This window comes from Trichosurus vulpecula, chromosome 3 (assembly GCF_011100635.1).
Source record: "Trichosurus vulpecula isolate mTriVul1 chromosome 3, mTriVul1.pri, whole genome shotgun sequence".
In the NCBI taxonomy this organism is placed as follows: Eukaryota; Metazoa; Chordata; class Mammalia; order Diprotodontia; family Phalangeridae; genus Trichosurus; species Trichosurus vulpecula.
In genome coordinates, this window is record NC_050575.1 from 250,516,757 (window position 1) to 250,544,519 (window position 27,763).

At 37.8% G+C, this 27,763-nt stretch overlaps 1 protein-coding gene across 1 annotated transcript in view; it reads left to right on the forward strand.

The window, feature by feature from the left end:
• The first annotated feature begins 494 nt into the window (after nt 1-494).
• MYOM2 (myomesin 2) overlaps nt 495-27,763 on the forward strand; it is a 157,457-nt gene continuing 130,188 nt past the window's right edge. The window contains exons 1-5 of the mRNA XM_036748309.1: nt 495-578; nt 9,633-9,751; nt 14,289-14,435; nt 23,095-23,233; nt 23,383-23,540. Of these exons, the coding sequence (XP_036604204.1) occupies nt 9,645-9,751; nt 14,289-14,435; nt 23,095-23,233; nt 23,383-23,540 (551 nt within the window). The 5' untranslated portion in view covers nt 495-578; nt 9,633-9,644. The remainder of the gene's footprint in view (nt 579-9,632; nt 9,752-14,288; nt 14,436-23,094; nt 23,234-23,382; nt 23,541-27,763) is intronic.

Below are 27,763 nucleotides of genomic sequence, written 5' to 3' on the forward strand. Positions count from 1 at the left end.
GCTTAACAAATGGCAATAATGTTTATTGAAATTCAAACAGTCATTAAAGACTCATCAAGGAGTGTCATTTTACATGCCAGGGAACCACAGTGTCTAAATCAGAGGGACTGACATTTGGCTTAGAGGGCTTAAAACTCAACAGTGAATTCACATTTAACAATAAAAGTTTAAAAAAATTTTAAAAATTGTCTTTTTTTTTGCCCCTGAAACTTACCTTCCCTTATAATCTTTTATGGAAGAAAGAACACGTATGTTGGGGGTATGGTAATGATTTATTTTTCTTCTTTCCATCCTTCCCCTTTTTTGAATTGTGTTCAACTTGGGGGAAAATTTGTAATAATTAGGAATCAGAAAGATCTGCTTTACTTAAGATTAGTTCTAGAATTTATTATGTAGATGTCAATTTGGGGAGAAGATCTCCCTCTATTCTATATATAGCATAGTCTCTGGCCATAAATGGGGAGGGAATGGGCAGGAGCTTTCAAGACAGAAATTATTTTTGTTTTCCTCAGCTAGAGCTTGGTGAGCTGGGTGGGGAAGTTCTCCTCTTCTCTTGAGCTATTTGAATTTCTCATTAGGTAAGTTTTCTTTTCTTTTCCTCCCCGCAATAAACTTGATGTAGCTTAGGAACAAATAATAAATTGGGTGAATGCTTTTATATGTCTCTCTTATAGTGGCAAACCTGACCAGTTTCAAGGTAAGCAAGGATATGTATGCATGGGGGGCATTATTAGAAAGAGAAGTTCTGAAGGTCCTTGGGGGATAGAAACTCTTTCACCAGGTTTAAATATTTCTCTACTTCTATTTCACAGTGATGGTCATTATTATTTCAACATTCCAGTGGCTCTCTAAAGTAATTTATACTCTATACCTTTATTTGGGGGACTTTTGCAGTACTTATAGGTGGTTCTAGACAGATGGATGGCATTTGGAATTTTGTGCAATTGTCTGAATGAAAGAATTCCCTAGGAGAATACATAGTGGAAATAATGTAGAGTACTGTGCTGTCCACCTGGGGACTTAGATTATTCCTCTTTGACATGTGATGAGAAAGCAGACAAAAAAGAAAAGAAATACAGATCATTTAGTCTGGGCTTCTTGGAGGAGGGGGCAGGAGGAAGAGGGTAGTACTTTGACCATATTGACTTTTTAAGTAACTGCCTTAAAACTCTAGCCATTAGAGAGCTGATTTTTCTTTCTTTCTTTCTTTTTGATGTGTTAAGATACTTCTGAAATTTTCAGCAAAATTACTTCTAATAGAATCTTTGCCTAACCTACGTAAACTCTTGAAACTATACCTGACAAAAAGAGATAGCGAAATTGGATGATTGCACACAGACACAATGAATCGACACTAATGAAGGATAATAGGGGTTGCAATGGTTGGAAGCACCTAACTTTTTTATCTTACACATCATTTCATATATTTTGTTCCTGAGTTAGAAAGATAGTTGTATTTTCAGAGCAAGAATAACAACTAAATTTTTAAAGGTGTTCTTGGTAAATCTCTTTAACAGATGAAGTTGGGTCATTTTGGGTTAGACAGGCATTAAATTAAGGTGGACTCAAGGGTGTTTTGTGTGTGTGTGTGTGGGTTTCTTATTTTTGGTTTAGACATATGATTTCTTTAATGTGGGAAACATCTGGTATGAAAACTCTTTCTAACTTTTCCATATTCGCAATTCACTGTAACTATATAGTCTTTGAGAGCTGGCTGAGGCTTTGAGAGGTTAAGTGACTTAGTCAAAGTCACATGGATAGCAGGTAGGAAAGGCAGGACTTGAACCCACATCTTCCTGAGTCCAGGTCTGGCCCTCTATTCTCTATGCTACAGTGATTCTTAATGGCTCTTATTTAATTAATGCAAAAAATCCCTCCAGGGATGATTGTCATATAAAGTATAATATGGGACTACTTTTAATCCATTCAGTTTCTGAAATATATAAGCATTATATCAGTTACTGGAAAAGTATATCTCTTCTGAAAGTAATAAATTATTCTGTCTTAGACTTTACTCAGTTATTCATTGCTTAAGCATTTAGGTGGAATACACTTAAGGTTCAGCTTCTTTATAGCAAAAGTACACTTAGTTGAAGACATGTCTGAAATCACCTATCACATGACTCCAAAAGTTTTAGTAAGTGATAATATTTGGAAAAATGTTTGAGAAATATTTGGGAAAATGTCATTTTTCTGAGGCCAGCCATCAAATCCTAAAGGAATTTGTCATTGAGGATTAAGAGAGGCAGTAAAGTACAGTGGAAGGAGCCTGGGAGTCTTGGTTAAATCCTGGATTAAAATCCTGGCTCTGACACTACCCATGACCTTGTGTGAATTATATCCCCTTTCTGGATTTTGATTTCGTTATTCATAAGTTGGACTAGAGGCCCTCTTGGGGTCCCTTCCAGCACTAAACATATGATTTTTTCCTATATTTTACATATTATTTCTACCTTTCTATAATGATGGTTTTTGGATATATTTTTAAAGAATTTCATTAAAGTGAATAAGAACCCATGAGGCATCCTAGTGGAAAGAATGTTGGAATTGAAGTCAGAACAACTGGGTTTATATTCTGGCTCTGCCACTTCCTTCTATGAACATAAACAAGCCACTTAATCTCTCAACTGTGAATTTTTCCTTGTCTGCAAATTAAGAATAATACTAATTAAGCAACTACCTTATGGGGTGACTATAAGAAATTTACTTTGTGAAGCTCAAATTTCTACAGAAATGTCATGTAAATTATTCACTAGAGGTAGATTATCTTAGGTGCAAAATAACATTTTCCCTTAGGCCTTCAGTGTATTTACTGAAATTCAGAATTTTTAGCTTTACACTAACTGGGTATTGGATTCAGAAAGATCAGGAATCGTATCCAGTCTTGGGCACTACCAATGTGACCCTGGACTCAATTTTATCTTTTATCAAATGAAGAGATTGATCTAGATGACATCTAAGTTCCCTTCTGGCTTAAAAGCTATGGATAGTCTTATGATCTAAGTCATAAATGGGTTGTGATCTATATCAAGGGAGAGGGTTCCCATTCTAGGAGTTCCCCCACATGGATGCAATCACATATCCTTCATGTAAGCATGGGATAATAAATAATTTAGCTTATGAATGATTCTTTAATACTCATCCCACTGAAATAAATACTTAGCAACTCTTTTAAATTTATACATAAAAATAGTTTTGCAGAATCACAAAACCAGAGAATATCAGCATTTGGAGAGATCTCAAAGGCTATTTAGTCCAACTTATAACTGAACACAAATATACTTTACAACATTCTGGACAGCTGGTTTACTTGAAGCCATCTGATGAAGGGAAAATCTGCTTTGCTGCCAGGCAGTCTATTCCACTTTGGCATATCTCTAATTGTTAGGAAGTTTTTCCTCACATGAAGGCGAAATATGCCTCCCTGCAACTTTTACCCATTGCCCCCTGATTCTTGTCCTCTGTCTTTAGATGGCATGGGAGAGCTGGTCTCAAAATATTCCTTGCAGAGTGGAGTGAATGCTAAGCATAACATTAACAAACAGTCCTCAATATTTGATGACAGTGTAACATTTCATTCTGATGTTGTAATTCCTTAACCTGACTGGGGCTTTCTTTAAGAGTCTCTAGGAAGCAAACTGAGCCTAGAAACGACATGTTATTATGACTTTTTTTCTTTTCTATTTAGGGTACCCAGGAGATACATTCCTAATTTGCACTACATTTTGTTCCTTCTTTCAGAAAGGCTTGTAAAAAGTTAATTATTTCTTCCTTATAATTTTGATGAAGCTGCTAAAATGGCTAGTGCTGAAGAACAGGAATTTTCCTCCTAAATTATAATTTAGGGATAATTTTGAAGAGGTAGGATGATGTATAAAGATCACTGAATTTAGAGCTTCTACCTACCAAGACTGTAAAAATGTATTTTTTGGGACTTGGGTTCAACTCCTCACTCTCAGAAGAAACAATTGATATTTTTGAAAGCCTTTCTGATAGAGGGAGGAAAAATCTACTGCAAATGGGGAATGCACTTCCTGGACACCCCGACTAGAAAAAAAGTTGTAATAACTGGTGTACCCTAGACTTGGTTTGCTTCTTAAAGACACTTACAGGAAGGCTCTGTCAGGTTAAAGAATTACAAAATCAGAATAAAATGTTATAGTCATCAGTTACTGAGAACAGTTTGCTGGTATGTTTAGTATTGATTCCACTATACAGGGAATCTGTAACCTTGGGCAAGACACTTAAGTACTCTGAGTCTTAGTTTCCTCATCTGAAAAATTGAGGAGTTTAGACTGAGTGGGCACCAAGGTTCCTTTCAGTGCTAACATTTCAGATTCCAAGAGGTCATTTAGAAATGATACCAATTGAAATCTCTCCCGTCTTCTTCACGGTCGAGTTCAGGTATGGCTCCTGCATGAAGCCATTTAAGAGACGTTTGAAAGAACTAGAGATGCTTAGCCTGGCAAAGCCTGTACAGACATAATATCTGTCTTCAAGTATTTGAAGACTTGTTATAAGAGTAGGGAATTACATGAGTTCTTCCTGGTCCCAGAGGGGAGAATTAATTGCAATATATATGTGTATTATGAAGAGACAAATTCTGGCTATTCTAAAGAGAAACAAAATAAGACAAAAGCAAAACTTTTTTTTTAATAGTCAACTTTTTAACAGAAATGGAATGGGCTACCTCAGAAGGTCATGAGTTCACTTCCAGGAATGGTCATCAAGCAAAGGCTTTTTCAGGACTAGATCATATTAGGTGATCATTTATGTCCTTCTTAACCCTGAATTATGGTAATGTGACTGACTACCTGATATTCTTAGCTAGATATACTTTCTCCCCCATAACTTTACCTTTAGCACTTTCTCCTTCTATATGTAACAGTCTAATTTATATTTTAGTTCAGTTTGTGAAGTAAGTACTAGGTGGCACAGTGGATACAGCACTGAACTTGGAGTAAGGAAGACCTGAGTTTGCATCCTGACTCAGATACTTAATAGTGGTGTGTCCCCAGGCAACTCATTTGACCTATAATTGCCTCAGTTTCCTCATTTTAAACTGGAGATAATAATAGCACCTACCTGTCAAGATTGTTGCATGGATCATATTTGTAAATGACTTTGTAAACTTTAAAGCACAAGATAAGGGCTAGCTATTATTTCAATTACCTGAATCTTTCCCTTATCTCTCCTAATAGATTGTAAGCTACTTCAAGGTTAAAACCATGTTTTATTTCTCTCCAGCATGTAGCACTGTGAATTCTATATACATGGTAGACAATAAATTTATTTGTTGAATATGTTGTATGAAATATGTTATTTGTGGGAAGGGAAAATGAATAAAGTTCAATGATAAAAATGTCCCAAAAGCATTAGTGCAGTTCAAAGCTATTAAAGCTTAAAAAGTTATTTTAGCTTAAGAAGTTTTTAAAGCTTAAAACTGCATTAAGACTTCTGGGACACCCTGTAATAGAAAATAGGTACTGTCACTGTTTTGATGAGGAAAAACTCCTAGTGACCCATAGAACTGACAGTTTCATGTCTATCTAGAATTGCTTTTCCCAGCAAAAGAGAGTTAGGGTAAAGGAGGATTTAATTTGAGAGTTGTTGAAAAGGGGTTTAATGGTGTAGGAGGCACAGATGACAAAAAGGAAGTGTGGACAAGTGACAGAATAGTCTCTCCTCATAGGCAGGATCAATCTGTGACTCTCCTCTACTGTCCATCAGATCTGAAATTGTGTAGCTCTGCATGTGGTCAGTGTGGTGTAGTGAAAAGGCCACTGAGTTAGGAATTGAGATCTGACTTCTGGTCCTGGCTCTGCCACTAACTGGCTGTGTGACTTTGAGCAAACCATTTCCTTACTCTTAGTTTCGATTTTCTCCCTTAAAAAGCCAGGGTTCCCTCTAGTTTATATGTTAGTTCTATGTTTTACACTACAGGGGATGAATGCCTTTTCCAAAAGACTACCATAGCAGTTGGCTGGGTGTGGAAGTGGTCACCATGGCAGGGACTGGTCTGTGCGTATAGACACAGTTTTAAAATCCTGCTTGGCAGAGGATCGACTGAGAAGTAGAAATGATACCAGCAGCAGCTGTGTGTTAGCAGACTCAGAATGTTTGGGAGGAATTCAGAATGAGGTCAGTGCTATGGTGTGAATCTCCATGGGACATAGGACTGAGGAAAGTAAGGAAAAGAAGCATACTGGAGCAGTAGACACATTTGCAGAAGAAACATTGAATGGGAGACTTGGAAGGGACCTTACAGTAGGCCCATCTAGATCAACCTGTACCCCACTGACAATTCCTCCTACAAGGTCTGGAAACCACAGAATCCGAGCCTAAACCATCAAGCTCAAAGATTGGAACTGAGCTCAGTTTTATATTTAGCCCAAAAAATCTTCCTCCAAGGATGTAAAGACATGCTGTACTATAATTATCAAAAGATGCCCAAGGCTTACCTTAAAGCTCATGCTTTGCCTGTGTAGAAACCGAGGTAAAGAATAAATGTATAATTTGTCCAAGGAGTGGGTCTAGGAATAAAAGGAAACTTTCTTTTAATGTAGTTCTATTCCCCTAATCGCTAGAAAGTACACCCTTTGATTCTATGCACGGATTTAAATAACTGTGTGTCCACACATTGTTCATGAAACTAAACAAGTGTCAAATTAAGTTGACAAGTATTTATTAAGTGCTGACTGTGTGCCTGCCTGTGGGAGGTATGGTAAGGCTTTTTTAAGGGTACCTAATCAGCTGTTTCCAGAAGGCTTGAATAATGTTGACCTTTTACCACGGGCATTGCCTTCAAAACAGGAAACTAAATATAATCATTGGTTTATATACACTTTGTGGCTTTTCTGATGCAAATTATAAATTTAAGGTTGGCCTGACCCCAATTATCCAGTGCAGTTCTGGGTCATCCCTTTCCCTCCCACTGCCATAAGGGAATGAAAACATATTACATTTTAAAATACTCAAAATGTAATTATGAGATCATAGATTTAGAGATCATCTAGTCCAATACAGATGAGGAAATTAAGGCCCAGAAAATTGGCTTGTTATCATAGATCACATGATTCATGACTGAGGCAGGATTTAAACCCAGGTGTTCTGATTCAGAATCTGGAACTCTTTATCTTCTATTTGATAGATCTGGTGGGAAAAAAGAGACTGCTTGTATAATGCATTTTAATTCAAATATTAGTAGAATGTCCTGGTGTTTTATTTTGACATAGAGGTAACTGAGTGCTCAAAGGATATGTCAAAACAGTATAAGCTCTTGCTGATCACAGAACTTCAGACTTCAAATGGGCCTCAGAGGCCATCTAATACAACTTGTACCAAATTAATAAACCCAAGGCATCATTGACATTGGGTGACCTGATCTCTGCTCAAGTACAACCAACCATTCATCTTAGTTCTTGAGTTTGCAAATAAGTCTGGTCTCATACAAATAAAAACAATTCTAATATCTTCAGGTAGTCCATTTCACTTTTGAATAGTTCTGATCCCTCTTCCATGTGATAGCCCTTCAAATAGTTGAAGACAGCTGCTATGTCCTCCTTAAGTCTTCTCTTCTCCACATTAACCATCCCAAGTTCCTTCATTAGATGGCGTGACTGTCATTCCTCTCACCATCTTCCCTTCCTTTGGACAAATTTAGTTTGTTAATGTTCCCTGAAAATATGGCACCCAGAATTAATGCTAGCCTTGCCAAAGACCTTCAATGCCATCTAGAACAATCCTATTAAGCTATCTATATTTTCACTCCTCTATCTATGAAATAGTTGAAAAAAGTTATAAACCACAGTATGTTCCAAATGAATATGAGACATAAATATAAAAGATTGCACAATAAAAATTGGATTAAAAATCAAGAGAATATCTTTCCCAACTACAGCTGGAGAGAATTCTTAACCAAACAAGAGCTAGAACTCATAAAAGAGAAAACATACAATTTCACTATGTGGAATTGAAAGCTTTTGCACAAACAACATTAGTACATCTAGGATAAGATGGGAAAAATATTAGGAAAAACATTCTTATCAAATATCTCTAAGGGTCAAATTCTAAAATATATAGAAAGTGAACTCATATGATCAAGAATCATGACAAGTTATCAAAGGATATGAACAAACAGTTCACATGATTGAAAATAGGTAATTATAAATCATTAAACAGTCATATAGATCATTCCGAATCAATAATAAGATAAATACAAATTTTTAAAAATTCTGACATTTCATTTCATACCCAGTAAATTGGCAATATGACAAAAATAAATCATCAAGTTTGAAAGTAATATGGAAAAACAGGCACATTAATACGTTGGTGGTGAAGCTTTGAATTCGTCCGACCATTTTGGAAAACAATTGGAATTATTTGAAAAAAGCAATTAAACTATTCATTCTCTTTGACCCGGAGAACCCACAGATAGAGATGTGCCCCTATGGAACAAAGATTTGAATTAGGCTAACAAGTGGTTAATTGTGGGAATTGAGTGAACCACACTGATTCCATATTGTGACTCAATTCTGGAGTTAGCTCCCTGTCCTGTTCAATCATGGGTCTAGTCTAACTTCTGTCTTGTGAGAAAACTTTATCCAGTTGTGGGAATTGGGAGACAACCTTATTTCATTGTTTGAACCTAGCCTTGTATGGCTGGGAAACTGGACCACCTCTATCTGCTTTTTAGAGACCTTTAACTAAGGACTTAGGTTATGCTGACCAGAGTCAGATCGAAAGAGTGATACGAGGAGTTTTCTCACAATTGCACATCTCAAGCAACCCATATGTCTCTTCTGAAAACTGTCTCCATCCTATTCAATCAGTTATTGTTTCCATGTTCCTTTGATTATTTACAGACACTTTGGGGTTCGGGACACTTCCTGTTCTGATTTCATGAATTGTACTTGTTTGCTCTTGCCCTCTCAACTTGAAACATCCCTAAATCTTTTATCCAATTAGAAATCAGATCACCTAATATTGTATTATTTCCTTTTAATGAATTGGCCTTAGTTGATAAATTATTTTTAATGTATAAAAGTCAGTCTCCTCTTCTACTCAGGGTGTAGGCCTAAGGTGAGGAGGTCTGCTCCGGGTTTGTTAGTTCCTTCACTCATTAAGGTACTATTCTTTTGGGGGCAGCTAGGTGGTGCAGTGAATAGAGCACCAGCCCTGGAGTCAGGAGGACCTGAGTTTAAATCCAGTCTCAGACACTTGACACACTTACTAGCTGTGTGCCCTTGGGCAAGTCACTTAACCCTGATTGCCTTGCCTTCCCCCCTCAAAAATAAAGATACTGTCCTTTTTCACTTTTTTTTAAAAACCTAATGATCTTCAGGCACTCATTGATTAACAGAACTGAAAGGGATCTTAAGGGATCATGCAATCCAGCCTTATTTTACAGGTGGGGAAACCAAATTCCAAGGCATGGTAAAAGAGTAGTGTCTTACGACTTTTAATTTGTGTATATTCTTTGATCTATGTAAAGCATCCCATATGGTCCTATTGACTAGATTAGGCTTATATTTTATTGCTATAATGCATGTTAATGCCATTGACTAGAGAATCATAGATATATTTGAGAGTCCTCATTCAAGCACCACTAAAGTGTCATTCCTCATTTCCAGGAAGAAGCAAAAATGTCATCGGTGGCAGTCCCCTTCTACCAGAAGAGACACAAACACTTTGACCAGTCATATCGCAATATTCAGACACGCTATCTGCTGGAAGAATATGCAGCCAAAAAGTAAGTTGAAGTTCCCTGGAAGCCCCTCCAGAGTTTATCCCAAGGTGCCCCAAAATGCAATTATGGGAATTGGGGTTGGGGAGGAAAGAGGGTGACAATAAAGTTGCAGAGCAGTGGAAGAGGTAATCATGCCAGATATTCTCTTTCTGCTAAGAAAGGTGGGGCACTGTGCAGAGAAGGTAGATAGCATGGCAGCAAAATCCGGTTTGGAGATCTACTAGTTAAAACTTTGAGATATGAATAGATAGATCAGTGATCTATAGGTAGAAGGGACCTCAGAGGCCTTCTAGTTTAACCCAGTCATTTTACATATGAGGAAACTGAGGCCCAGGGGTGACAAATGACTTGCCTAAGGTCACACACAGATAGCACATGAAAGAGAGTTGATCTCTGAATGTGCTAAAGTTGTGGGCTTCTGGTGGCTTCTATACATAAGCATCAAAGGTAGGATTTGAACCCTAGTTTTCTGACTTTAAAGTCATTGATGTTCCTGCTATACAAGATATTATTGGTTATTATTATTAATAATAATACAAACTTTAAAGTAAATGCTAGCTATTATTATTACTATCATTAATAATTTAAAATTATATTTTATATATTATTGTGGACAGCTAGGTGATGCAGCGGATACAATGCTGGGCCTAGCCTGAGGATGATGCATCTTCTTGAGGAAGCTCTGGCCTCAAACACTTTTAGTAGCTTTGTGATCCTAGGTATTTTCCTCAGTTCCTCAGCTGTAAAATGAGCTAGGGAAGGAAATGACAAATCACTCTAGTATTTCTGTCAAGAAAACCCCAAATAAGATCACAAAGAGTTGGACATGAACAAAATGGCTGAACAACAACAGCATATTATTATTATTATTATTATTATATTATGTTATTATTAACAACAATAGTAGAAGCTAGCATTTATGTAGCACTCTAAAGTTTTTAAAGCACTTTACAAATATTATCTTATTTTATCCTCGTATCAACCAGTGAGGTCAATGCTACTACCATTTCCATTTTACAGACAAGAAAACGGAAGGAAGCACAGGTTAAGTGACTCACCCAGGGTCATGCAGTTTGTAAGCGAGGCTAGATTTCAACTTGGGTCTTCTTGACCTCAGCTGCCTGGTCCGGTAATTGTCGTTGTGCATTTGTTTCAGTCGTGTCCGACCCTTCACGATGCCATTTTGGAATTTTCTTGGCAAAGATACCGGAGTGGTTTGCCATTTCCTTCTCTAGCTCATTTTACGGATGAGGAAACTGAGACAAACAGAGTTAAGTGATTTGCCTGGGGTCGTACAGTGTTTGAGGCTAGATTAGAACTCAGATCTTCTTGACTCCGGTTCTTGTTCTAATCACTGCACCACCTAGCTGCCCATGTTCTGATTGGGGTTTGATAATTTAGGCTCTGGATACCTGGATGTTTTAGGATGTGTCTATTGAATTTAAATGTTCTGCCTTCTACCCCTTGACCCCACCATAATAGGATGGTAGAGTTTTGAATTTGGAAGGGACCTTAAATATAATCTAATGTAACGCCTTTGTTTCACAGATATTTCTCAATATTTCTTTGAAAATTCACCATAAAATAGGAGTGAAATAGAGAGGACTATATTGAAAAGGGAAACTAATGGGATGTAGAACAGAAATGGAATAGAGTCCAACATAAAAATTATCACAGAAAAATATTCATTTTACTATGGCATGAGGTAGATTCCATTATTTCTTTATTCCTGTCCCAAAGTGTTGTCTTCCCAATAATGTTCGATCCAGTCAATAGTATTCATGTTATTATTGGTTAAAGGTTCCTTCCCCTACTAGACTGTGCTCTTACTGGGATGCGAAGAAACTCAACAGAAGATGGTCTTGGTATTCACTAGGTCAATAACCCTGGGGTGTGATATTATAATTCATAATTCCTTTAGTGATTTTAACTGATTTGAGGCAGGATAGTATAGTGAGTTTTGCATTTGGCATCAGAAAATCTAGATTTGGGTCCCAGCTGTTCCACTTACGACCTGGGTAACCTTGGGCAAGTCAAATTAACCACTCTTGTTTGCATTTTCCTTAGCTATAAAATGAAAGATTTGGACTAGATGATTGTCAAGGTCCTCTCCAGGACCTTATAATCCCATATGACAGCCTACTATGTGCCAAGCATTGCATTAAGCACTAGGATTACAAAGACTAAGGTCTTCAAGAAATCATTCAGAGTTCCAGAAATCATTCTAACCCTCAAGGAGCTTACACTGGAAAGGAACAGATAATATGTTCTCATATAGGAATGTGGAAGATAAATATGAGATAGATACAAGGTAACTTTCCAGGGGTAGGCACTAATGGTGAGGGGGATCAGGAATGGTGGGTTTGGGCTGAGTTCTGAAGGAAACCAGGGATTAGAAGAAGTAGAGATGAGGAGGGAGGACATTCTAGGCATTGCCAGTGCAAAAGCACAGAGAAGGGAAATAGAGTATCATATGTGATGAACAGCAAGGCCAGTATACCTGGATTGTAGGGTGAGTAGAGGGGTGTAGCGTATCTCACTCTCAACCCAGGCATATATAAGATTAGCAAATATATTCTGAGATCCTTATTCTCTTGGGGAATACATGCATACACACCCATGGTCCTGGAGTTTGGATCCTATGGATAGAATCCATAGGAAACCACATAAATTACATATAAGGCAAGAAAGGAATGAAATTCAAACGGATCTGAAGGCAGAATAGCTTCACTAACTCCTTTACTGAATACCAACGAACCATTTCTGAACAAGTACCCTAATGCTGGTAGCTCGGGAGAAAGTATAACATATATATATATATATATATATATATATATATATATATATATATATATATATATATATATATATATATATATATATATATAATAAAGAATAAGTCCATCACCAGGACTAACAGCATTTCTACCTGCAATTGTAGGCAGCTGACTCCGGGCCGCTGGCTGTCATTACTCTCATGCCTGCACATTCACTCCCTGTGTCAACAGCTCTTAGACCATCATGGGAGTGCGTGGCCACTCTAATCCCCCATGGCCATGTTTACCCACATTCTCGACAGCTATAACTTATCAGGCTACTTGACAGAGATAATAGAATTGACACTACTCACATGTTCCTGATGGAGGATGTTGGGCTTGCAGGGAAAGAAGCCCTCCAGCCACTTTGGCTAAGTCTATATCTGCTAAAAGCACCCTATATTTAGAAAGATTTCATTGCAGTCATTTTTATATTGCTATTCCATGTAGAAAACAAATCAACAGATTCATTTTCACTGCCAGTGACAATGGACAGTTTCAAGGGCATCAAAAGATAACTCTGTACAGGCTTTAGGCTTAAAGCCTCAGTATGGATTGAACTGAGCATGGCAAGAATAAGGATTGATAGTGTCGATCAGCCACCAAGTCACAAGATCCAAGCTGCAGGTCCCTCAGTGGCCATCTAGTCTGACTTGTACCTGATAAAGAATCTCCCATACAACATACCTTGTGTGTGAGTAAACAGAATCCCAGTTTCCAGAAGCAGAAGCTGAGGGCCAGAGACTTGTCTGACAAAGAAGAAGGACTAGGATTTGAATCTCAAGTTTCCTGACTCTAATCCTAGTCATCTTTTCTCTACACTACTGCGGTGACCTTTCACCTGAGTGTTACTGGCTCCCACTTAGGTCAGTCTGTCCCCCAAACCCATTCTGTATGTTCCTAGGGGCCTAATGAGGGTTTAGAGGCTCATGTCTTTACTACTCTCTTTTCCTGCTCTTCTCTTTTACAAGGTAAAAGCCTTCCTTCAAAACCCATTGCCTTATGGGATTTGAGTTTCAAGGCTTTGTATTGATGACAGGGCTGGGGTCTCTTCCACAGACCCTATTTCATTTGTCCCTTGGTCCTGTAGCTTCCCTCACCCAACTCAGACCCAGTCTCTTTGCTCTCCAGGAGGGGAGGGGTGTGTGTGTGTGTCTGTGTCTGTTTCCTTTCCATAGTCAGTCTAGAAATTGTATATATTTTTGACCCTAGGGATCATAGCCTCATAAATCTTAGATTTAGAGCTAGTTGGTACTGCAGAATTAATATCATAGTTTAGATATGAAAGAGACATTGGAGGTATAATCTAATCACCCCATTTTGCAGATGAGAGAATTGAAGCTGAGATAAGTTAAATAACTTGCCCAAGATTATACAAGAAGAAGCAGGGGCAGGATTTGAATTCAGGTCCTCTGATTCCCAATCTGGTGTTCTTTCTATTGTGTCATGATGCCTCTAGCATGGGGTTTCCTCTCCCTACCTCACAAACTCTATTTTGAGGTCCATGTAATTTCCTACTTGGGATGGGGCGGATTGGAGAGACTCACAGATATTTGCTCCCTCTTGTCAGTCTTCCCAAATGCATGGGGGAGCACAGAGCAGATCCAGAGAATGGAGTGAAGGCCCTAGTTCTACATGTGGAGATTTTTTTTTTGGTAAGGGAGGGTAATTATGTTTTTATAATTTCTTTGATCTATTATGATTTTTTTTCTATTTTCCTTAAGGCGGGCTACCACTCAGTCTTCCTCCGCCCAGAAGTCATCTTCCCAGAAAGCTTCTAGCAAGACATCAATTGGAGGAACAACATGCAGACTTTGTGAAAAAAGGATAAACACCTCCTCTGAAGAGGAAGAACGAGAAAGCAAAAGAAGGTAATCTCTCTCCTTCCCTCCCTCCCCCTCCCCCTCTTTCTCTCTCTGTCTCTGTCTCTCTGTTTCTGTCTCTCTCTCTCTGACCTGCAGTGAACAATGCTCCACAACAGTATTTCAAAACACGGTTGAAATCATAGAGACAGTTCACTAAAAAACCTTAGTGATCCTTTTTAATTTAGTCCAGCCCTCTTGGTTTGTAGATGAAGAAGAGAAAGGCAAATGAGTAAACCAATCACACAGCCAGTTACTAGCAAAGCATTGATAAACCATTAATGTTTCCTAATTTCCAGTCCAGTTCTTTTTCTAATCAATACTATGCTGTTTCTCCCAGATCAGATTATTCAAATGTACATCAGAGAATTTGAAATGTAATTGAAGATGTTAAGCATTTATAACATGTTCTTGAACCATGGGGATCCCTGGCTTTTCTAGTTCTAAAACAAAGCAACCTACCTCTCCTCTACCAACAGAAAAAAAGAATTAGGAAAACAGCTGAGGTCAAGTAGTAAAGAGCAAGTGAAACCTTTGGAGAAAATAGTCTGTTTTCTATTGATTGTCTACCATTACTTCCATCCTTCCCTTTCAAAACATATTAAGGGCAAAAAGAAATCAAGTAGAATGGTGTGGACCAGTGTAGACAGTAGTAGAGTTACAGTTTTTGAGACCCTATCAATCAATAAGTATTTATTAAGTGCCTACTGTATACCAGTCACTGTACCAGGTATTTGGGATACAAAGAAAACAGTTCTTGTTCTCAAGGAATTTACATTATGTTGGGGGAGAAAACATGAATTTATACAAAATCAATACCAGGTATTTTTTCCCCAGGGTACTGATGCTAGCAGTCAGGTGAATCAGGAAAGTCTTCATGTAGAAAGTGTAGCTTAAGAAGTAAGATCTAGTTCAGAACTTGGCTAGAACTTACATATGACAGGATAGGACTGAAGAAAGATCAAGGACTAGCAATTGGAAGAAGAAGGGGAGTGAGGTTTTTGCTATGAGTGGGTTGTGGTGAATTTTACAAGGTTTTTACTTTTGCTAATATATAAAATATTCTTTTACATATGGTAGAGATTTTCTTTTTCTTAATGAGAGGGGACAGCCTTGTATGGAAGGAAGGTAGGTAGCTCTCCTTGTGGTTTTATTTAAGAAGACTTCCTGCCCGAAATGCCACCTTTAGCAAACTATTCCAGGAGAATATAAGGGCCTTGAGGGCAGTGATTGTTTGGTTTTTGTCTTCAGATGCCTAGTACCTAGCCTCACCTGGCACATGGAAGGCCCTAAATAAATGCTTTTTGAATCACACTGAGTTTTGAAGAATCCCCTAATGAAAAATGTAAATGCTCCTGAGACAAATAACATCTTCAGTTGTTTATTGAATCACAGAATGATAGAGCTGTGAGGGACCCTGGAGATCATGTCACAGATGAAGAAACTGAGCCTCAGAATGGTTTGTCCGGCTCACCAAAATGAAAGCCCAAGTCAGGAGTGGTCCAGGTTGATTTCTCCTTTACCTTACTTAGTTCAACCCTCTAGCTTTATAGATTAGGAAATGTGCACAGAAAAGGCAAATGAGTAACTCAATCACACAGCTTGATTGTAGTAAAAGATAGAGCACCTCAATGTTTTCTGATTTTTAATCCAGTCCCTTTTCAAGTCTACATCAAGCTGCTTCTCTCAGACTAAACTATTCAAAAGCATATCAGGGAATCTGAAATATAATTGAAGGTATTAAATGAAATGTCTGGAATCATACTCCATATACCTAGGAAGGACCTTATGGATTGTCTAGTCCAACCATTTTACTTTACAAGTGTCAAAACTGGGGGGCTTGGAGCTTATATCTTTCTGTTCCTAGAACTTTCACATACCCTCAACCCTAGTTCTCATTTTTACCAGGGCTTCATTTATCAAATCACTTTAGAGTCTTAATAGTTATCTGAAGGTCAGTCCCTAAAAGGATGGGACTCAAGAGAGGTGTTTTCCAGTGGCAGGAGACGGGGATGCCAAGAGAACCGGAGATAACTGAAAAGCTAGTTGGGAGGGTGCCACAGATAAACTTCAACTACTTCATAGTTTTGTTATGGACTGGCCCTGGAACTGAGAATTTATGGAATGTGTGATAGATGCTGACCAAGAAGAGCATTTCAGAAGTGCATACATGTTTTGTTTTGTTTTGTTTTTAAGGCTCATGACATAGTTTATCTTTAGCAGTACAAGGTACATCTGAGGCAAAGAAACTGCTCTGATGTTGAGGTTCATAAGATTTAGAGCCAGAATGGACCATAATGATCATTTACTCCAAACTGCTCATTTTATAGAAAAGGCAGGGAAAATAAGATCCCAAGTTAGGAAAAATGATTTTCCTAAGTAAGTAGAAAAGCTGTATACGGAGCTCTGATGCCAGATATGAGCGCCTCCTTCTACTACATGTATTGAATCTTCATAGGATGATAGATATATATCTGGAAACCATAGAGACTGTCTAGTGAAAACCTCTCATTTTTACAGATGAAGAAATGGAAGCCCAGAAAACTAAATGACTTACTCAAGGTCACCTTGGTAGTAAGTGGCAGAGATGATATTTGAACTCAGATCCTTTGACTTCAAATTCAGTTCTCTTTCCCTGTTATTACCCTGTCTTGTCTGCATTCCTTCAGGCATTCTATTTGTTGAATCAATAAATGAATTTACGCTGAGACATAAATGACTGTCTCCTTTCTCCCTGGATGATATGGGTTTTAAAAGGAACTAAAGTTTAAAACCAAACAATAAATCTCTAATGGTAAAATTTCAGGGAAGAATGAATTGGGTTCAGATGAGGTATTTCCAAAGACAGGAAGGCCTTCCTGAATCTCTGACACCTGCCACATCATGGGTTGCTGGCTCTACGACATTATATCAGCCTTTCTGTTCAATCTTCTTTCCAACTTTCTTCCCTATAGCACCAGTTGCTGTGTGTGATTTGCCAGGATTTTCTATTTTACCCTGCTTTATTATTTCTTTTACAATCTTGTTATGTTACATAATTGAGAAAATTCCATGAGAGAAATAGACTGAAAAATTCCCCTAGATGAAAGTATTCACATGAAACAGCTAATTCCAAGCTTATATCCCTGGGCCCCTGAGGTGGACCTTCCTGTTACATAGGAAAATCAGACACTGAGAGGAGGCCTCCCATGTAACTTTTATGCACACAGAAATTTATAGGTATAAGATGGTGGAGAGCCACTAGTCAAGAAGTAGCTAAGTGACATAGTGGATAGAGCACCAGACTCAGAGTCAGGAAGATCTGAGTTCAAATGTGGCCTCAGAAACTTGAAAACCTGGGTGACTATGGGCAAGCCATTTAACCTCTGTTTGCCTGTGTTTCTTCTTCTGTAAAACAGGGATGATAATAGCACTTACCTCCCAGGATCATTGTGAGGATTAAATGAGATGATTGTAAAGTACTTAGCATGGTACCTGGAACATAGTAAGCACTATGTAAATGTTAGCTATTATTATCATTATTATTAGATATCAATGTCTTAGAAAAAAGAATGTAAGCACAATATGAGGCAGCGGTGTGATTAGGTAGCCAAATAAATCAATGCATTTTAAATTGTAATTAAAAGTCTTTGGGGCTGGGCAGGGGGTGGAAAGTAAAGCATGATATGTTTCTCCCAGTCTCCATCATGCCACCTCTGAAATTTTTTTGATTAATTTTGGGCATCACATTTTAGAAAGCTGGAAGAACAAAGTGAAGAAATCAGGAAACGATCAGGATGGTGAAGGACCTTGAGATCTTGTTATCTGAGGGCTGGTTGAAGAAACTAGTGGTGCTTAGCCTAGAGAAGAGATTGCAGGGAAGGGGGAGGGGATGGACATGATTGCTGTTTTCAAGCATTCAAAGGCATGTCACAGGACAGAGATATTAAAATTATTCTGCTAAGCCTCAGCGGGCAGGACTTGAAGCGATGGACGTAGGTTGCCAAAAGGCAAATTTAGGCCTGAAGTAAGGAGAAACTTAAAGACAACAGCAACATCATCATCGTCGACAACAAAGCTTCCCAACAGTTAGAGCTATCCTCAAGTGGACCAGGCACTAGGCTGCTTTGGGGGTTAGGGGATTACCTGTCATGGGAAGTTTTTAAGCAAAGGCTGGAGCCCCACTTGTTAGGTATGTTGAAAAGGGAATTCTTTACGAGTTGAACCAGATGGGTTTTGATATCCCTTCCAACTTTGAAATTCTGTGATTTGGAGATTCTGATCATGGAGTTCTGTTGTTAAATTATTTTTCAATCACGTCTGGCCCTTTGCGACCCCCTTAAGGGTTTTCTTGGCAAAGATACTGGAGTGGTTTTGAAGAGGTTTGGGGTGCTGGGATCCTGAGAATGCCAAGGTAGAGTTGCCTGGAATGAACTCACACACTCAAGCTGTCTTTCAGTCAAGAGGCAGTTTATTATAATGCCAATAGGAGCAGGCAAAATCCCTTTGGGGAACTTGCAAGAGACTAAGGATAGTGCTGGGGTTTATATGGAAAAGGGGCATGGGAAAGGAATGCCAGGGATGCTAGTTAGGTAATCTAAGCATCCAGGTGTCTTTGGGAGCTCAGGATGGGAAGGTGTAGGGAGTATGCCAAGTATTGAGGGAGTTGTCAGAGGCATGGACCTTGGGGATCTGGTGGGAGGGAGAGTCCTTGGGCCAGGCACCCCTTGGTCTGTCCTGATGAGAGAATGTGTTCTGCAGCAAGAGAAAATTTTCTCACAGGATAGCGGCCTACTGAGAAATCAGGAGGCTTCCAGAGACATGATCTTAGGGCTGGGGCCCGAGCACCGTACAATTTTTATTATTTCCTTCTCCAGCTCATTTAACAGATGAGGAAACTGAGGCAAACAGGGTTAAGTAATTTGCGCAGGATCCCATAGCTAGTAAGTGTTTGAGGCTGGATTTAAACTCAGGAAGATGAGTCTTCCTGACTCCAGGCCTGGCACTATATCCACTGAGCCATCCAGCTGCCTGATCATGGGGATAAGCCAGTCCGAATGCAGCATAAGAAAAAATGCTTCACTGAGTCATAGAATTCTAGCCATGTCCCTTCCCCTAAAATGGCTATCCAACAGAAATGAGCGTTGACAACAGAACCCTTCTAATACTTTTATGAACCTTCAAAGGAACCTCTATGAAATGGCATGTAACTGATAACTGCACAAGAGAATGGCATGTTTACAAAGGCACTGACTGCAAAGGGGTGAAAAGGGTAAACTGACACATTGCTAGGACCATCTGACCATTCTGCCTTTTATTCTTTGCAGATCGTATCTGCTCATATGGGCCATATGATAAGATGAAAACACATAGCTGAAAAATCATACACCTTTGAATCACATTTTGAGCCATTTCCTCAAAGGATAATGGAAAAGATAGGAGAGATACCCCAAACACAGACTGTCTGAGAGAATGACATTTCCATGGGCAAAGTTTGTAAATTGAGGGAATATAGAAGGATTCTATAGACAAATCTTGCTTCACATTTCAACAGAGTTAGCTCAAGAAGAGAAAGTGCTATATGAACACAATGGATTAGAGAAAATGTCAGTGCTCAAATTATCGTCAGGTCAAGACAGAGCAGCTGGTGATGACTGAAAACTATTCAAGTCACCATACCAAAGAGTTAAAGGTCTTAGGTTATTTATCTCACGCTACTTATTAAGCTCGGTGGTGGTTTATTTTTATTTTCTCTCTGTCAATTAAAAAAGGAATAAAGCCTAAATAAAAAGTATATCATTAGAGAGTGGCATTTAGTATTTTCATTTATACTGTGACAGGTGAATCTACCATAGGACAGGAGTACCTTGCTTTATTCAGAAGTTTTGTCCTTGAAGAGTCGTGCATTGGTTTAAGTTTTATAAATTGAATTGCATTTTGAATAGCTTCTAGTAGCTTTGAATGTTTCATTTTAGAAATTGAAGGATCCTTTTGCAAAGCAATTAATCACTCAACTAATTTGTCTGTTTTGCAAATATGTCTTAAAATAACAGGTTTGCTTCAAGTGCTGTGCAACTTTTATATTCAATACTTAATGGGACTGAGTAAGAGATCTGCATTTGAGCCTCATTTTTTTTGTCAGTCATGTACTGGTGTGACCTTGAGCGAGGTATTTGACTTTTCTACGCTTCAATTTTTCCACCAGAAGATAGGGACAGTGATATAGTTAAACCTGTAGCAAAAGGAATGTGCAGATAATTATTATCTGGTTATCACAATTTTCTGTATAATTGAGGGTTAAGGGGGTTTCAGCTGTAGTTATTTTCCTTCCTCTGACATATACTGACTATGGGACCATGGGCAAAGTACTTAACCACTTAGTGCCCCAGGTATCTTTATAAGGTTCTAAATTGCAATAGAGTTTGCAGCCTGCATTGCTGGAGGAAGTTCCCACCCTGGGCATTCCCTTCGCCAATTACATCACAGATCTAGATACTATCACCCAAGTTACCCTATCATATCACTTAATAATTGCATAAAGTTTTTCATATGATTTGCTTATATTTGCACAAGGTAGAAAGGAAAAAATCAGTTATTTGACATATTATATTATAATATATGCCATACATTATAATATATATAATATATTATATGCTATGTTATAATATGTAGTATATATAATATACTATGTGTAGTATATTATATATTATAATATATATTGTAGTTATTATATCTCTTATTATATAAGAGACTGCTTATTATTTGAGTAGTAGACTTCCAAATACATAGAGGTTTCACTCCAGAGCTGCCAACACCCCTTCATATAACAGCATTATGGATATGAAGGAGAAAGGACTTTTTCTAAATTTATTGGTGGTGTAAGGAAAATTCAAACTCTTATCATAATGAGATTTTTTTCATTGCTTTTGCTAGCCCAAAGCTTTATTTATTCTGTACTTCTGCTGATAGTTATGAGTTCAAGATGTGAGACAAATCGCACCTGTTTAAATGATGAGGAAACTATAGGTATGCACCAATTTAAGAGACTGCTTATTATTTGATATATGGTAATGCTACAGAGAAGAATGTGATCTGACAGGTGTAACCATGTCTTTCTGAAAGATATAGAGGATTAAAAAATATCCCTTAGATGCCTTTATATCTATTTCGGAACAAATGTATTGAGGATAAATATTCAGGTCATTCCTGTGGGCTTCAAGAGTAAACATATGAGGGGCAAAGCAATTCTGCGTTGAGTAATGTTAGACTAAATTTCTGCATTTAGAATGGATTTCTGAATGTGCTGGAAAATAGCATTTCAAGGGAGAAATTCCAAAATGAACATAGATTGAACATTGCAAAATGGAAATGTGTGGTGGTGCTATTGGCCTAGGAATAAACTCAGGACTTGGAAAAGTAAAATCCGCATGATGGAGGAGGGTTTTTAGTTAGTGCAGGTGAGGGCTTCTGATCCTTCTTAAAACAAATCATACTTGCTTCTGGGATATCTGTAGGCCAGCCTTTCCTAATAGCATATTTCAATAGCAGCAACTGCTACATTCCATTAGAGCAAAGATCTCTGCTAGGTGATTAGTTGTTAATCTGATAAACGAAGACCCACTAATGTATTAAAGGCTTTTAATGTATGGCCTTCCTGGGTACTGCATGTATACTTTAGAGGATGCCTTCTGGAGACAACACCTTCGTGGAAAGAACAACAGAACACTAGTAAGAATTTAAGGGATAACAAGCAGGACAGTGTGGGAGATATTTCTGAGTGATCAATTCTTGGGTACCCAAGATCATATTACAGTATGTAAACAATTGTCTTCTCCAATTCACCATTCCCCTGCCCGCACCCTGTTACCCTCCAATATGGGCTCAACTTGGCCCAGGGACCATACCAGCTACTAGATGTGTTTCTTGAACTTCAGAACTGAGCACTTAGTGTGACTATGGCTTTGGAGTAGGCACTCCTGGATTTGACTTGAACTCCTGGAAGATCTTTATCTTATACCTTAGCTAAAGCTGATAGGTACTGAGACAGTCTGGGGTTCCATGTCTTAGACACTTATTAGCTCTGCAACCTTGGGCAAGTCAGTTAACTTCATTGGGCATGGTTCCTCATCTGTATAATTTGAGATGGTCAAAGCTAATGGTCTGTAGCTTTTATTATATGTACATGAGTCTGAAATTTGTAAGGTGGATGTTATTGATAATTGGGTGCTATGCACTTGCAGGCTAGACTGATGATTATTGATAACTCATTTGGCCCATGACAATGTTCATTGAAAAGAAAAAAGGGAATATCTCTAATTTTTGTATAATATTCATATATGAATATGCCTATTATTAAATTGAAATAAAAATATTAAATTAAAATTAAATTATTAAAGTGAAATCACTAAGAAAAGAAATAAAATTTCTCTGACATTAACTGGGCACATATAATAAATCTAGAGCTAGAATTTAGTCCAATCTCCTCATTTCACATGTGAGGAAATTGTTATCTAAGTAGGTTAAGTGATTTAGCTAAGATCAGGCAGGGGTTAAGTGTCTCAGACAGTATTTGAATCCTAGGTAGTTGACTCCTGGGCCAGTGTCCTTTCCACTATTGAAGTCGCGTAGGAGCAGCAACATACTCTATCCCTGCCTAATTAAATTGATAAAGATCCTTTTGATTTTACAGATCTCAATCATTGGTGTCTTCTTATGGAGAAGCAAGGAGGCAGCGTTTTCTCAATGAATTGAGTTTCATAGAAGAAGATGTGCGCCTGGCTCGGTCTCTTGCCAGAGAAAAATTGGACAAATATGCAATTCAAGACATGGTAAAAATACTTTAACTTTCCTTCTACAAGTATGAACAAAATAGCCATTGAATAACATGCCACTTGGGTGGTTAGATCGCAACAGTAAAATTTGGAGCAGTAACCGTTTGGAACTTTCTGCTGATTCGTCTTTGTTTCTTGGGTAACAGGTGAATGATAAGATGGCCTGGGAGAGGCACGTATATGAGGAAAAGATAAGTCGAGCTCCTGAGATTTTGGTGCGGCTTAGGTCCCACACTGTCTGGGAAAAGATGAATGTGACACTTTGCTTCACTGTACAAGGATTTCCTACTCCCGTGGTACAATGGTCAGTATTTTTTTTAACATCCCAATGGCTCAAAAATGGTGTTAATGGTTTTTCCTTAAGGGATTTTATCTGTCTGCTCAAAGGGTGATCAAACTGGAGCTAAAGCATAAACTTGACTCCTAACCATTTTCCCATTCCCCTCCTGAAATGAAAATTCCCACCATACAGGGTTTCATGCAACTCTGGACACAGTATATATTTCTCAAACCTCCCAATACACTAATTCTAAATAAGTGCTAACATTTTTATTCTAGTGCAACTCTATTAAATGATTCCCTACAGGGTCATCTACTTAAGAACAGGCTCTTATAAGTGATATGCATTTAAATGAGTGGACTTTCATCAGGCTGGCTTTTATGTGGTGAATGATTCCATTATCCAAGTCTTTAGACACCATGGAATTAATTCTGTTAGGCCACATAGTGTGTGGTAGTAAACTTATCAGTAACTAGAATGCTTAGGGAATGGGGTGTTTTGATTAACTGAATTATCTTAAAAATTTTTAATTGATAACTTTTATTTTCATAACATCTACATCTGCCAGTAAAATACTCCTCTCTCCTGCTCCTAGAGAGCCATTTCTTACAACAGAATAAACAAGAAAAAAAAACCAGTGAAACTAACCAATGTCAACCAAGTATGGTGTTAAATGCAATGTTTTATACTCATAGTCTTCTATTCTCATTCTCATGTATCTACTTTGGGGCCAAAATTAGTTGGTATATGAATTAACTTTTAAATGAAGATTTTTCTGTATTCTGTAAAACAGTTTAAGGCCTCAAACGTTTCTATTTCATATATTTTTGTTTGCTATTTTTCCCCATAAAAGGTATTAGGTCACTTTCCTGCCATAGTAAACAGGGTACACTCAAAAACACAAACTCCTCACTACACCACATCATAGAAACAATACTACATTGACATAAAGGACTAGGTGCCAGTATGATTTAGGCTTAAATTTTGCCTCTGATCCTGTTCAAGTCTTTTAACCCCTATGTGTCTCAGGCAACTTAATTACCTATAACTGCTAAATTACTGATATTTGGGAACTGGATGTATGTTGGAGAATGGAGTTCCTTAATTGGGATATCCCTATATAATGACAAATACTTTCACTAATTAATTTTTTAATTGTCCAGGGTTCAGTATGCAGAACACTTATTGTTATTGCATAACACTGAGGACTGAATATATGGATCATAATGAACATATTCAATTGACTAGAGCACATTCTCCCTCCCTTTTCTAGTTAATTGAGGTTTTAATGTAACTTACTATATATACTATGGCTCCTTTGAGAAAAACTGCAAGTGGGCTGATTATCCCTGGCTAAGTGTAAGTGTGAAGAGATATTTAGGACTATCAAAGCCATTAGAATATTGGCTCTGACTTTAAGTAAGTTAGATAAAAACACTTTTAGAGGAACAGAGAGAAAATCAGATGTTATTCTCTATTCTTTTAAGGTATCAAAACCTGAGAGTTTCACAAATGGGTTTCTTGCTTATTAGAAATGAAGGTGATTTCTGATTTGCATCACTATTACATGTTTCATTAGTTTCTAATGTGTATAATGATTTTAATTAATTTGGATTGACCTTCATAATTTTTATTCATTTAGAGATATGGGACTGATTGACCCATTTGCAGATAGCCACAGCTTGATTCCCTGAACTATCTGGTGTTTGCATGTATATGTAAATAAATATGTTTACATGCATGTGTAACATGCATGTATGTAGTATGTATATCATATGTATATTAAAGGCACTGTAATGCATATGTATACATGCCTGCAAACAGATGCACATAGAAGATTATTTTTTGAAGGGACCTTGGAGATAAGCTAGTCCAATTCCTTTATTGTGCAGATGAAGAATCTGAGCCAAAGAGAGAGCAAATGTCAAAGCTGGGATTGAAACCCATGTTCTCTGATGAGTGCTTTTCCTACTATGTGCAGACCTCACAAATATATTGCATATATGTGGAATATATATTGTGTGTATACATATATATCTCATTCACATACCATAGGATCATAAATCTAGAGGTGGAAGGGGCATTGAAAGTCATAGAGTCCAACTACCTCATTTTATAGATGAGGAAATTTAGTGTGGGGAAAGGTCTCACACATTTAATACAAGTCTGAAGTATGATTTGAATTTATGTCTTCCTAACTTCAAGCCCAATGCTCTATCTATCATGCCACCTAGCTGAATCTCTCTCCTCCAAGATGCACATATGTACACATATATGCACACATAGATATATATGCACATATATGTACATATATATTCCATGAATGATAGAAATAGACATGATATATGTAGCATATGTCTGAGAAGATTCAATAAATATATCACCCTTAGGTTGGTATTTCAACTCTAATTCTCATATTGCTGAAAACAGGAAAAAGAATATGACTAGGAAATATTGACAATGTTTGACATGCTGTATAGTATTTATTAGTTTGTCTATGAAGTCATATACCTTTTGGAACTTGATCCCTGTGGAGGGCTTTATATATGAGAGATTGTGAATTTGCTTTTTTAGTTGGTAGGATTCATATAGAGTCCTGGGTTTTTTCATGTGTTATTATGCTAACAGGAACACATACCTGCAAGCATGAGATGCCTTCTAGCCTGAAGAATAGATAAAACACAGTGCCATTTGCTCCAGTAACATTCTTATGGAAAGATATGATTGTTGTAGTTAATTGCTATTGTATGATCAGAGGAGAACAATTTCTTTCCTTATCTAATCAATATTACTTTCTATCTTTTTCTATATATGGTGGTCCCACCACCACCACACATCCCAGTCTTTGGCCCATATGTCAGAGTTTACTTTAGACAGTTCAAAAGCATCTTTACAATCATTGGATTTAGAGCTGGAAGGAACCATAGCCCTTATCTAATCTAGCCTTTTATTTTATAGTTAGGGAAACTGAGGCCCAGTGAAGGCTACACAAGGTGATAAGGAAGTCCTCTGACCCTCAGTTTAGTGTCAGTCAGTTATTCATGAACACCAATGACAGGCTCAGCGTGTCCCTGTACACGGCTACTACACAAAAAGAGCTTGCCATCTACTTGGTTAGGGAAGACACACATATATGAAAGATTAAATAAGATTGTATCTGTCGCAGACATACCTCTATGACTTTAGGCCATTCTTGTCCCCTTTGTGAGTCACAGTTTCTCCATTTGTAAATAATGACTGACATTAGTGCCTTTGTCTGCCTACCTTTACTGAGCCCAGGTACTTGAACCATTAATAGTGATTCGGAACTTCCAAAATACCACTTTTGCTCTGATCAGTACGGCAGTGGGGCACTTGGAGTCTCCCACTCTTGCTGCCATTGGGGCTACAATAAGGGAAAATGTGTTTTTGGCATATAGAGTTGTAATTCAGAAAGAATGATGCACTGGAAGGAGTGCTGTACTTGAAGTTGGAAGGGGCCGGGCTTAATTTCTAGATTTGCCATTTTCTGCCTGTGTGAAATTGGGCAAGTTAAAAAAAAATCTCTGGGCTAAATTTCTTCATTTGTTAAGTGAGGAGGATGGATTAGATGACTTTTTAGTCTCTTCCAGTTCTGAGTGTATGATACAGTGAAGAAAGAGTGATGTAAAAGTGTCTTAGGTTCCACGTTGCTATAAATAGGATTATTCAGTTACATACTTAGGTGAACCTGCCATTTTTAAATGTGGTCACACCCTTTACCCATGAATGGTACAAACCAGGCACACCTTCTCATCCCATATGATTATTATCCAGGTTCTTTCATAAATCTTTCATAGAAGTTGTGATTATTTTGCCAATGACAATTCCATGGACACTGGTTCAGGACTCAAGCTATTAGTTGATTATTCTTCACTGTTCCTGCATGACTAATCCACCTCCTCTTCTGGTCATCCAAGTCTTTGATCATAGCTTTTACTTGACTTTTTGTGTTCAAGTCATTTTTGGTAATATACTACAATTGATTTAACCTACTATGTCTGTAGCTGTCGCCATCCTGTTGGGGATGGATACACACACATACAGAATATATGTGTATCTGTGTATAAATATATGCACACACACAAAACACACAAAAGTCAACAAGCATTTATTTAGTGCCTACTGTGTGCCAGGCAGAAAATGAAATGATCTTAATTAAAATTACTTTTAAGTAGTTTATTCATTTCTACTTTCTATTAAATAGGCTTTTGAGGGCTGGCTTTTGA